The sequence below is a fragment of the Colletotrichum fructicola genome (genome assembly GCF_000319635.2).
Source record: "Colletotrichum fructicola Nara gc5 chromosome Unknown KSG_Nara_v1_contig03, whole genome shotgun sequence".
Taxonomy (NCBI): Eukaryota; Fungi; Ascomycota; class Sordariomycetes; order Glomerellales; family Glomerellaceae; genus Colletotrichum; species Colletotrichum fructicola.
This window is the reverse complement of record NW_027094053.1, coordinates 3,318,795-3,330,690: the sequence shown is the minus strand read 5'-3', so window position 1 is coordinate 3,330,690 and position 11,896 is coordinate 3,318,795. Positions and strand designations below refer to the sequence as shown.

The following is an 11,896-nucleotide window of genomic DNA, read 5'->3' as shown; positions in this document are numbered from 1 at the left end:
CATGTCGCGTATGATATCTGCAGTGAACATTGAATGAAAGCTTGAATCAAGTGTGAAGCTCCTGCCAAAACGTCAGGTTCAGCCTTGTGTCCTGAATGGGCCTAGCGTGGGACCACCAGGCTCCTCCAGGCGCGAAAATTCCAAGTGCAGGCCCAGCCTCTCGTCGAGCTCCTCCAGAAATTGTTTACTGCACTTCACCTTTTCCACACCGAGAGCTCCCGCAGCTCGTAACCTTTTCTTTGTCGGGCTTGAGCTGCACAAGCTTCGAAAAGCATCATCCAGCGTCGATTTTTCCCCGACAGCCTTCAATTGAACGGTCTGCGACTGCCCGTTGATGATTCAATAGCGCGACCTCCTTCCGCCTACTGGCCGCATCTTTGCGACGCGTTTGCCCGCCGAACCAGCACCCTTCCGTCGAGCTTCGAACCGAATCCCGACGACGATGTCATACCCTCAGCTGACGCCGGCGCGACCGGTGCCCGGCGCCTTTTTCAACACGCCAGCAGCTTCACGATTTGCAGGCAACGACAACGAGCCCGTCAGACGGCGCCTGTTCTTGGACGGTGACGGGGCCCAGGGAAGCACAACGACTGGAACCAGCGGCGCCCTGGTAGGAGGATCGAGCTTCGCCCCTGCGACGGTCTCTTCGGTCGGTACGAGCGGCGGACTGGTCTCGACGTCGCAAGCTCCCCAGCAAAACCTGCCGCCGGTCACAAGAGCTGCGCAGGCGGTCAACCAATTCCTGCAAGCCGATGAGAACTACCCGGAACTGGATTCGTACTGTAGGCGTACGTCGTCTCCCCTTCCACCGCCCTTTCCCCCCTCGATGGCATATCTGACCCCCAAACAGCAGGCGCATCCTCCGAGTATGACTACAGCTCGCTCGATTCGGCGTGGGCCCCCTTCCACAAGACGCAGATGTACCCCATCCCGAACCAGGTCTTCAGCCACTACAACACCGGCCAGTTGCAGACGTTGATGGGCTTGTTCGCGGAGATCAACCACGCATGGGTTGTTATCGACAACTCGCTGTTCCTATGGGACTACACACACCCTGACCCTGAGCTTATTGGCTTTGAGGACCAGCCTCACACGATCCACGCAGTCGCCCTGGTGTCCCCGAAGCCCGGCATCTTTGTCAACTCCATCACCCACATTCTTGTCGTCGCGACTTCGTCCGAGATGATTCTCCTCGGTCTTTCTGCCGAACCGACCCCCTCCGGAACGAAGACGGTTTCGCTCTACAGCACGAAGTTGAACCTCCCCCTGCGAGGCACCGATGTCCGAGTCATTGCTGGCACCGCGGACGGTCGCATCTTCTTCGGCGGAAGCAACGATACCGATATTCACGAGCTGTACTACCAGCAGGAGGAGAAGTGGTTCTCGAACAGATGCGGCAAGATCAACCACACAAACCCCGGTTGGTCGTCTGTGGTCAACCTTCAGAGTGGCTTCTGGCAGCACAAGTCTCCCGAGGGCCTTCAGAGCATCGTTATTGACGACTCGCGGAAACTGGTCTACACTCTGTCCACCAGGTCTACCATTCGAACGTACCACATGGACGGGCCTAACAAGCTCACCAAGGTTATCGAAAAGGAGAGAAACGCGTGTCTACGTGACATTACCCACATGATCACCCAGTCGCCCTTGCTCAACGAGCGCACAACAATCGTCTCGATTAGTGCTATCCCCTCCCGAGAGGCCTCAAAGTTGCATCTCATGGCACTCACCAACACCGGATGCCGGTTGTTCCTCAGCGCTACAAGCTCTGCTTCCTACATGATTGGTGGCGTGTCTTCTAATACCCCCCCTCAAAGCATGCAGGTTCAGTATATCAAGTTCCCTCCGGCGGAAAACCCTGCCCGCGCCAGCACGAATACTGCCGGCGAGACAATAATCGATTTCTCCTCAAAAGCCCTGGCGATGAGCAGACTCGGTGCTCGTTTCGCTCCAGGCTACTTCCTCGACTTCGTCGTCAAGGAGTCCGACCCCAACAACGACCAGCTTTTCGTTTCTGCCCCCGAGACCGGCCGCATCAAGACCAACGCATCATCTCAACAACTCAAGTACTACGAACACGGCAACTGGATCGATATTGGAAGTAGAGCTGAAGATGTAGGTTTGGTAACGAAGCCATTCGCTGCTGCGAACCAACCCATTGGTTTTGGAAACGAGCTCGCTGTTCAGTTTGATGAGCCTTCGACCGAGTTTGCCATTCTCACGAATACCGGTGTGCACATCATTCGCCGCCGCCGACTGGTCGACACTTTCGCTTCTGCCATCCGCGGTGCCGTGGGCGATGAGGGATTGGAACTAGAGACGCGCAAGTTCATTCAGCGATATGGCCGGGTAGAGACAATCTCATGTGCTCTGGCGGTAGCTTGCGGACACGGTGGCGATGCTCGACCTGGAGCCGCTCGCGCTATCGACCAGGCCACGGAAGATCGCGCTCGTACTGTTTTCGTTGACTACGGTGGACAGCCCTCAATCACCGAGACCGACGGCACACAACTCAACACCACCTCCGTCCGCCTTTCTCCTAGGCATGACGCCCTCTGTGTGTACATCACTCGCCTGATCCGAACCCTGTGGAAGAACCATGTGGTTGTCCCTTCCGTGAGCCCCACCGGAGGCGTCACAATTGGATCAAGAGTGCCTCTTGCCAAGCTTTTGTCGATTCAAGAGCAGCTCGAACGCCTTCGCAGATTCCTCGAGGCTAACAAGAGCTTCATCCAAGGCCTGTCTGGCCCCTCTGATCTCCAAAGAGTGGCGAGCAAGCAAGAGGAGGTTGCTCTCCAAGCTGAGCACCAGGCTCTGCACGCGCTCCAGAAGCTGATGGAGAGCATTTCAGAAGGCATTTCTTTCGTTTCAATGTTGTTCGACGAGCGTGTTAGCGACATCTTCACAAGACTTGATGCCCAAGCGCAACAAGAACTGAAGGAGCTCACATACGAGAAGCTGTTTTCGCAGGCTCCTGGAAAGGAGCTGGCCAAGCTTCTTGTCAAGTCGATCGTCAACCGCAACATCGAGAGCGGTTCTAACGTGGAGACTGTGGCCGATGCCCTGCGTAGGAGATGCGGCAGCTTCTGCAGCCCTGATGATGTTGTCATTTTCAAAGCCCAAGAACAGTTGAAGAGGGCATCCGAGCAGCCTCTGAACAGCAACCCGTCACGCACACTGCTGCATGAGAGTTTGAGGCTTTTCGAGCGCGTCGCCAATGCCCTTTCCTTCGCCAATCTGCACAACGCTGTGGCTCAGTACATTGAGTTGAAGTACTATGCAGGCGCAATCCAGCTTTGCCTGGTCGTTGCTCGCGAGAAGGACAGAGGCAACAGCGCCCTTTCCTGGGTCCACGATGGCAAGCCTCCAAACGACCCTCGGGCTAATGCCTTCTCGGAACGTAGAAAGTGCTACGAGTTGATTCACGAGGCTCTGCAGCACTTGGACGCCGCCTCAAGCAGGGAGCCGGAGACGATCGATGGCAGGTTGACACTGATTGGCACTAAGCGCCTGGAGGCATACAGTGTGGTGAACGATTCGGATGATGAGGTCTTCCACTTTGACCTCTATGAGTGGTACATCGAACAGGGTTGGACCGACAGAATTCTGGCCATCGAGTCACCTCACGTTATCACATACCTCCAGAGCCTCGCCAGGTCTAACGTTGGACACGCCGAGCTTCTCTGCAAGTTCTACACTCAGCGTGAGAGATACTTTGAGGCAGCCCAGGTCCAGGCCGACCTCGCCAACTCTGACTTCGACCTTGGTATCAAGGAGCGTATTGTCCTTCTCAGCAAAGCCAAGGGCAACGCCAGTGTCGCCACTGCCGGCATCGGCAGGCAACAACAGCAGGTCCTGGCCCACGAGGTCAGCGAGCTCCTCGACATCGCCAACATCCAGGACGATTTGCTCGAGAGGCTCAAGGCCGACAGCCGTATTGCACCGGAGCGTAAGGCGGAGATTCAAGAGGCTCTCGACGGTCAGATATTGTCGCTGTCAGATGTAAGTCGTCTCCTGAAGTACTCAATGACAAAGCTAATTCGCTTCAGCTTTTCAACCAATACGCCGACCAAGCAAATTACTACGACCTGTGTCTTTTGATCTACCACAGCGCCGACTACCGCAACCCTAGCACAATCTCCCAAACGTGGGTCAGCCTAATTGAGCAAATCCACCAAGAGGCCGTCGACCGCATGGAGGAGGCTGGCCCCGGCATTCCTGTCCTGCCGTCGCCGTACGAGTCTGTGTCAGTCAAGGTGCAGAACATCGCCCACCGCACATCACTCGACAGCTTCATCTTCCCTGTGCCAGTCCTCCTTCCCGAAGTCTGCCGCTACGCCGTCGAGTACCACCAGGATGCTGAGATTGGCGCCGACCCCACATGGCCCGTCCAGCTCTTCATTAGCCTGGGTGTCTCCCACGACATGGTTACACGCGTTCTCGAGAGCGTCTTCGACACACAGGACTACGGCTTCAGCAGCAACAACCGTAACCGCATTATCGAGCTCATTGTCTTCGCGGTCGATGTCTGGCAACGCGAGGTGAAGCGTCGCGGCGGCGCCTCTCTGAAGGGTGACGGTGCTATCGGTGCCTGGGTTAAGGATCTGCTGAGCAGATGCGAATCGTCCTTGCCGCCTGCGGGCCACGGCTCGAACCCTGGCGGTGCGGATTTGGCGGAGGTGCGCAGACGTCTGCGTGCTGTCAGGAGGGAAGTTGATGGTCTCGTGGAGAGGGGGCCGTCGGGAAGCTTGCGCTTCATGTAATGTCTGAACAACGTTCTAATGATCCGGGCGAATGCAATAAGGCAGGAGAGAAGGATGGTCGAGGAAGAAAGAATACAAGATAAACTAGGAGACTGATAACAGAAAGCGCGCTGCTCTCGTCTCGAGAGATTCCGCCAGTCAGGGGGAGGAGGAGAAAGACAAATCATGTACAAAGAGTTCGACCGAAAAAAACCGTGTGTATTTTTGCCCGGGGTGTGTGTGGGTTTGGGCCGCGCGCGGCTTGGGACTTGGCGATGTAGGCTTAGGTTTTTGAATGACTACATTTAGTTGGTGTTCTTTTTTCTTAACGGATTGGGTTCCTGAGATGCGGTGTCTGATGAGTGATTGTGGCGAGATGTAAGTCAACTGGCACTCGTTGTGACACTAGATCATCGTGTCACGTTTGTGATCTTTTCGCACAAGTGTATGTCGGAGTGTGTTGTTCAGCTGACAACAAGGTGTAACTAGGACAATCTGAGTATTTCCCGATTATACCTTGATGACCGAATGAATGTTCATGCACGATGACATCCTGCCAAGTCTCAAAGTATTCTCCTTCTGCCAACCAGCGGCTTGGCATGCAGTACGCAGATGCTTTCCCACTGGATCACGTAACGTGAAACGGGTTGACTTCCGCATCGTTGATTCGTGCTGATGTGAGACAAGGCATTTGGATTCCACAGCGGCTGAGGCTGGCTACGGCCGGAAGGTAGGGCAAGGTAAGGCAACCACCAACAACGACTGCGAAAAAGTAGTGTGGGGGAGCCTAATCGATTCAGCTGGGAATTCATGCCAACCAGCAGTTGCAAATTCAACCCGAGCGAGCTGGACATTGACGTTGAGGCTGGTCCAATCTAGTCTTGCGAAGGCCTTTCCTCGCCGGCGTGAAGTTCAATCTGTACTTTCTTCCATGGGCGAAAAACAAAAGCTGCAATAATGATACTCAACAGAATCGACGACGGACCGGGAACTCCTGCGCGGGGAACCTCTCAGGATGTTTCCAAAACACCATCCGGCTATAAGCTGCTGGCTCCGAAGCCACATCAACGTATTGCACCGAGCCTCAGCCTCCGGCCCATGCAGTCGCCCGATTACTCTGGTCAAGCTGAACCACGGCGCCCGCAGACACGGCAAGAGTGGGACACCTTGAAAGATGTTATTAGGCACCTTTACCTGGTTGAGAATTTCACGCTTGAGGAGGTTGCGAATACCATGCTTAGGGACCACTCCTTTGCAGCGACGTAAGAATTTTCACCGGACGCCAGCGACGGCTGAAGCTGACGTCTCATTTTAGTAAAAGGATGTACAAGCGACAATTCAAAAGATGGGACTGGAAAAAGTACAACACACAATCGGTCCAGGAAAGTAAAGAAACTGGCCGAGCTATTGAAATGTCACAAGGCCAGACAACATGTCGGCGGCCGATGCGCAGTAAACGAAACATAAACATAGAGTCTGCTTGGGCTATCAGAAGATGCAGTTCGGCAAGAGTACCAACCACAAGTGCCACGCCATCTACCAAGTTAACCTGCGCGAACGGAGATGACAAAAGGGCTCTGCAGCTCTTCACTAGCCTCCGAGATCTTATTCATGGCACATTCCGGCGCGATAACGCAGGCTGGTCGAGCGAGAACCTCAGATTCACCGGGCTTCCAACTACCGGAAGGCTTCTGGTGTCCAAGATGGACCAAGCCATCCGCCTGTTCGAAAGCAAGCACCACAAGCAAGGTGGTATAATGTTGCGGGAAGCCTTTCGAAATTTAGAGGATGTTATGGAACGAGATGCTATTGAGATATACCAGGTCGTTCTGCTATATATTCCCTTCTATCTTCCCGGCAGATATAAAGATGTCACACGGGCTTGGCTGCACCACGTAATGCAGATGTTGAGTCTCAAGAAGAGGCAGAATCCCATCTCTCAGTTGGCCAAGCTGCTGTATTTGATTCACTTGAACGATGCAGAATATCTGGGCCCGGCTCTTGAGCGTCTGTTTAGCATCACTGCTGACACATATAGTCAGCTCCGTGGGACGAAGGATCTTTCTACGCTTATGGCCATTGTCGATCTGTTACTTGCGAGGGGAGACTCGAAAACATCGCAAGAGTCCGCCCTCGCCGTCGAGAAACTCGGAAGCCTTGTCGAAGAAGCTGCCGTCCAATTTGGAGAGACTTCAGAGACAACCATCGGCATTGAAGCGTGCCAGGTCACGTACGCGGCACGATTGATGCTGTCTCCTGCGGACACGAAGATTGCTGAGCTGTGCAAAACGCATGTGGGTAGAGTCAGTGCCGCAGAGAAAACGTCAGCATTTAGACACAGGGATTGTGGTGCAAGCTCGGGACAGGTTGGTGGAAGTCATGGGCATGACGGCTGCGTTCATTGCGGAGGTCTAGAAACAAAAGAAACATACTCCAAGGACCTTGGTAGAGCTCTCGAGGTGGCAAAGCCGCAGGCCGGGTCCTCTGACATTGTAGTTTCGCCTGGTCAGACTTTGCGGCAGAATCGCCTATTCTGGAGGGACGTATTGCAATGTATGGGAAGGGCAGAAGAAGCGATTGAAGTATGGAGAGGCTCTTTCTCTCGGTACGCGGATGGTGATGACCAACGTGACTCTGACTCCCCAGAATGAGGCGAAAAGTGCAGATTTATTGACAGGGCTATGGTTATTTGGTCAAACCCCAGCCGTGGAAAGGAGACAGCCTGTATTTTTTATGCCTGAGTTACACTATTTCCTACGGGTTCATCCCTTATATACCGTATGTTACTATGGCCATCACTGTCGTCCTCGTCGTCTCTATCACTATTATCGCTTCTAGTGTCGCCATATACAAAGTAGATTTTTTGACAAGATGTATTGTGCATTTAGTTCAATATAAGAACCTTTGGTAAGCCACCTGACTTCATGGCTAGTCATCCACGCTGTTTAGTAATCCATACTGGCAGCCTGATGGTTAACGTTTACCACCATTGTTTGTGTAACTGATCTTCTCAAACGAAGACTCATGAACGTAGTTTCCGTTTGCATCCTCTGTAGTCCGTGAGCATGCTTTGATCATTTCAAAGTCCCCGTCTTGCCCGTAGTTGATCTGTACCATGGCGGATCCGCCGCCCCCGCCTGTCGCCCCTCCTCCTCCACCACCACCCCCTCCGCCGGCTTTAACGACGAGATCTTTGCTGCTCCGATCTTTACGGCCCATATCTATGAGTTGTCAGGAATTTTAGGGGTCTTATTTTTAATGGAAAAATGCCTCACTGTACCGGCGGCTTTGACCCTTGGAGGAGTCTGAGATTTGAAAGCTTTTTGTGCAGAAAGAGTCGAGTCAAGGTGCGCTTCTTGTGTACCGGGGTTCTTTGTTGGCATTGTAAGGGTCGGCCGTGATAAATATCCTCTTAAGTATTTCATGTCATGATCAGGTCCTCCAGAGTTGGTTTGGCCGTTAGGCTAATTGACTGGACTTAGTGTCTCGGATCAAGAATTTCGATAACGTAACTCGTTGACATTGCGCACTGACGTATGTGGAAAATTATTAAATTGAAAATTCAAGTCGTATATGAACACGTTGCTGTCTGCCTGAGCTGATGCGGCAGTCATTCTTTGGATTGGAAACAATTGGCTTACCATGTTCACCATGTCAGCTCCAAAGCTTTTATCACAAAATACCGTCGAGTGATTCCACACGTAGGTTCATGGTCTGAAACGGGAAGAGTCATCAAATTACAAAACCAAAAGATCTTTCAGCCACACAGCCTGAGCATTCCGGTCGTCATAATCATGGTGTGTTCCACAAGAGACGAGGCTTTGCCAGTGTAGCTGCCGTGGCTGTTTCTGCTGACCACCTTACCGTTGCGGAACTGGAGAAATGAGTCACTTACAGAATTCCGCCTTTCATTTATGGAAATTTGTTTTTTTTTCCCACGTACAGCGGGGCATCCTTTTGGGCTCTTTGCAGGATCAAGGCTCAGCGAAGGAGAAACGATTTGAACGATTATCCGTACATCATCGCAGTGGCACAAGGCCATCACTAGGCATAATCCATCATTTCGGTGAAGCAAAGCCCAAGACAACTGGAAATGTGATTGGAAAAGAACACGTCGGCTCATAAGGCTTGGGCCTATGCCCCTCGGCCACCTGTCCCCCCTCGACCATCTGCTCCTGATTGACCACCTGCTCCGCCCCAGCCCCCTGCTCCCTCTCGACCATCTGCTCCCCTTTGACCATCTGCTCCTCCATGGCCGCCCTCAACTCTGTAGCCTTCGTACCTGGCCCATCTCTGGTTCCATGTAGTCCACTTCTAACGTCGCCGGAAATCCTCGACCAGGCGAACCATCCACGGCCTCTATGTGGCCCTTCTCCTCCTCCCCCACCACCACCGCCGCCACCACCACCACCACCACCTCCTCCTCCTCCTTGACCACCTCCAACACCTCCATAATAATCACCGACACCACCGCCGCCGCCGCCGCCGCCGCCGCCCCTGCCACTACCACTGCCGCCGCTACCGCCTCCCCATCCACCCCATCCTCCCCAGCCGCCCCAGCCGCTCCATCCTCCGTCCCTGTGTAGACCACCACCTCTACCCCCAGTCAAGCCGCCTCCATCACCACCCCTGTCCGCAAATGACGTGGTTCCGGTACTGGAACCTCTTCCTCCGCTCGTTGCTCCGCCGTCGTACGAGTTGCCATCACTATGTCCGCCTCGTGAACTCCCGTAAGAGCTTCTGTAACCAGCTTGACCATTGGGCTCGCCTCCACTGTCTCTGTATTGACCTCCCTGGGTAGATAAAATGACCATCTGGAAAGCGTCAGATACAACATGTGTAGGCGCTGTTTTTGATGCTGCTAAGCTTGCCTTGAGTGCTTGAAGATGTTCTCGAAATTTAAGCGTCTTGATGACGATTTTGAATATGAAAGTGTGTGAAGCTTTTCAGGTCAGTCGACGATGGATGAATTGAAAATGGTTGTGGAAACAGATGCCAGGTTTAAATGGTGCTCATTATTGTCAGCAGAGACTAAAACGCTGACGGTGTTTCCTGATAGTTACACTGCCATCAAGGGGAAATGTGCATACAACGTTAGGCTTGTTTGCAACCTGGTCCCCTACGAAGTGCCCGTGACAGCTCGCGCTGGGAAGGTCTCTCACTGACGGTCATCTTTGAAACGTACTTGGTACAATCTAAGTACATCAGGGGAACCTCATGATAAAACAGCCTCATTTTGTTATTCTTGGTCAGCACGGTTAGACGTCATTTGCATGTCCCTCTTCTCAATGCCTACCCACATACAATGACGTATTCGGGCGTAAAGCCGGGATGTTGTGCTCATAAGACCAGGAAACCAACCTCGAGTGGTTGGAACCTGTTCTGCATGGTACTATTGGGCGCGTCTTCATAGGTAGGCTTAAAGATTTGGGGCCCACCTCACCGCTCAAAGTGAGGCTGTCTTTAATTGCATATTCCCGTGAGGTAGTGTTGTTCTCTCACCATGACCGCAATCAGTTGACTTGGAGGGTGGGTAGTAGCCCCGTCATTTGCTCCAGCCTGTGAACACATTAAGATTGCCGTAGGACTCAAGGGGGCGACGAGAATTTGGGTTGAGATCCCGAAGCCGCGTTATAGCCGGGGTACTTATTAGCTGGATGCCGTCCTTTATGACACTGTTTTCTTCGAAAAGAATCTGAGATTTTGACCTTTAAAGATTGGCCAAAGAGATATGGCTAAAAGGAGTAGTGTTCCCCACTGATTGTCCAAACATACCTTTATCGCGAACACGGACACAAATCACCAGGAAGTTCATTCAGAAAGACTACTTACACATCACTGAACTGAGGTAAATCCTGCTTGGATAGAAAATATAGCTAAAGATTGCTGACTTCCTTTTTTTACAGGATGACGTTTTATATCGATAAAAGATTTCTTTGCCGAGGTAGTGGAGGAGGAGGAGGCGGCGGCGGCGGCGGCGGTGTAGGGGGAGGCTGATGATAAACAGTCTTTGTGCTGGAAGGAAATACTTGGGACGGCAGGAATCTACCGTGTAAGGAGCTTGTACCAAATAATTTTGGGCCAGCTAAGGAAGCACGTCTTGCGTAGAATGTTGCAAAATATGGAGTTGGTCGGTTTATCAGCAGCTGCCTTATTTCGAGTGTTAGCATTGTTAAGATGATCTTTGATGAAAATCGATCTGATAGTTAACAATTGGAACTGGCATACTCCTTAGTTCAAAAGCTTCAGAACTTTGGAGTCTCATCAAGTTTGCTAGTTCCTAACCATTCTGCTCTTATTGCGTGCCCTCAACCATGAAGCCAAGTTCGGGTCTCATCCCTGGCTATGCTGCTCTTATCGTCAATGAGTTCAAACCATCAGGCTTGGGCTGTCGTTCTGTTCAGAGGCGTTGGAGAATGGCAGGTGGAGTGAGCTCGTACTCGACCTTTTCCCAGGCGCACTGTGCCTTTCAGAGCAGATGTCTCTCTTGACCTCGAAGTATGAGTGAATTCGGGCCTTGACAAAAATATGACTGCCCTGCCTATTACCCCTGGCTCGCTGGGAGGAACAAAAGCAGTATTTGCGGGGCTAACAGCTGTTTCCCCAGGTCGTGGCCCTGGACTCACACCACTGACCTTGTAGAAGGCTATGCCATCATGGTCACCGTATTCTCCCAAGAAAATCTTTCCGAACTTGTTTCTGCATCTGCAGTTTTCCAGTATGACAATTTCCCATCACATTTCTGTCGCTTTGGCTAGTAAGGCACAGAACGCCGAGGGAATAAGTGAGATTGGCAACTTTGTCAATCCAGATATAGAAAGAGGTGACAAGTAACAATCTGGGTGAATGCTTTTCTTAAGCTACTGCCTTGAAACCCCCGCAAATACATACCGGCGGCATTCATTCGACTGCGGAGATGGAATTTTCTCGCTATCGTAGCACGACTCATGTTCTTTTATGTCGTAAGATATGACCACTGAAGGCTGAGAACCAAATGCGGATTACTGGGAACCTTCAGCTTATCATCGTAATGCGAAGGCGCGGAAAACAACACGCCTAGGTACCTACGTAAGTAGAATGGTCGATTAATAAGGCCTGGTAGTCTTTTTTATGTGGCGCAGCAGCTTATGAGTGAGCCTTGCCATTAAACTTGG

At 52.3% G+C, this 11,896-nt stretch overlaps 4 protein-coding genes across 4 annotated transcripts; 2 read left to right on the top strand and 2 right to left on the bottom strand.

The window, feature by feature from the left end:
* Positions 1-442: 442 nt before the first annotated feature.
* Positions 443-4,763, top strand: NUP170 (Nucleoporin NUP170; the record flags this gene model as incomplete). The annotated part of the gene is made up of 3 exons (XM_032024258.1): positions 443-788; positions 851-4,002; positions 4,050-4,763. 3 exons carry the CDS (start codon positions 443-445, stop codon positions 4,761-4,763), a joined length of 4,212 nt encoding a protein of 1,403 aa, XP_031879071.1.
* A 936-nt stretch (positions 4,764-5,699) lies between these two features.
* Positions 5,700-7,157, top strand: CGGC5_v005710 (uncharacterized protein; the record flags this gene model as incomplete). Its single annotated transcript, XM_066151499.1, has 3 exons — positions 5,700-6,004; positions 6,058-7,040; positions 7,084-7,157. 3 exons carry the CDS (start codon positions 5,700-5,702, stop codon positions 7,155-7,157), a joined length of 1,362 nt encoding a protein of 453 aa, XP_066009250.1.
* Positions 7,158-7,715: 558 nt separating this feature from the next.
* On the bottom strand, positions 7,716-8,125 carry CGGC5_v005709 (uncharacterized protein; the record flags this gene model as incomplete). Its single annotated transcript, XM_032024255.1, has 2 exons — positions 7,716-7,963; positions 8,023-8,125. The coding sequence occupies 2 exons, from the start codon at positions 8,123-8,125 to the stop codon at positions 7,716-7,718; spliced, it is 351 nt and encodes a 116-aa protein (XP_031879129.1).
* Positions 8,126-8,800: 675 nt separating this feature from the next.
* Positions 8,801-9,556, bottom strand: CGGC5_v005708 (uncharacterized protein; the record flags this gene model as incomplete). The annotated part of the gene is made up of 1 exon (XM_032024253.2): positions 8,801-9,556. One exon carries the CDS (start codon positions 9,554-9,556, stop codon positions 8,801-8,803), a length of 756 nt encoding a protein of 251 aa, XP_031879125.2.
* Between the last annotated feature and the right edge of the window lie 2,340 nt (positions 9,557-11,896).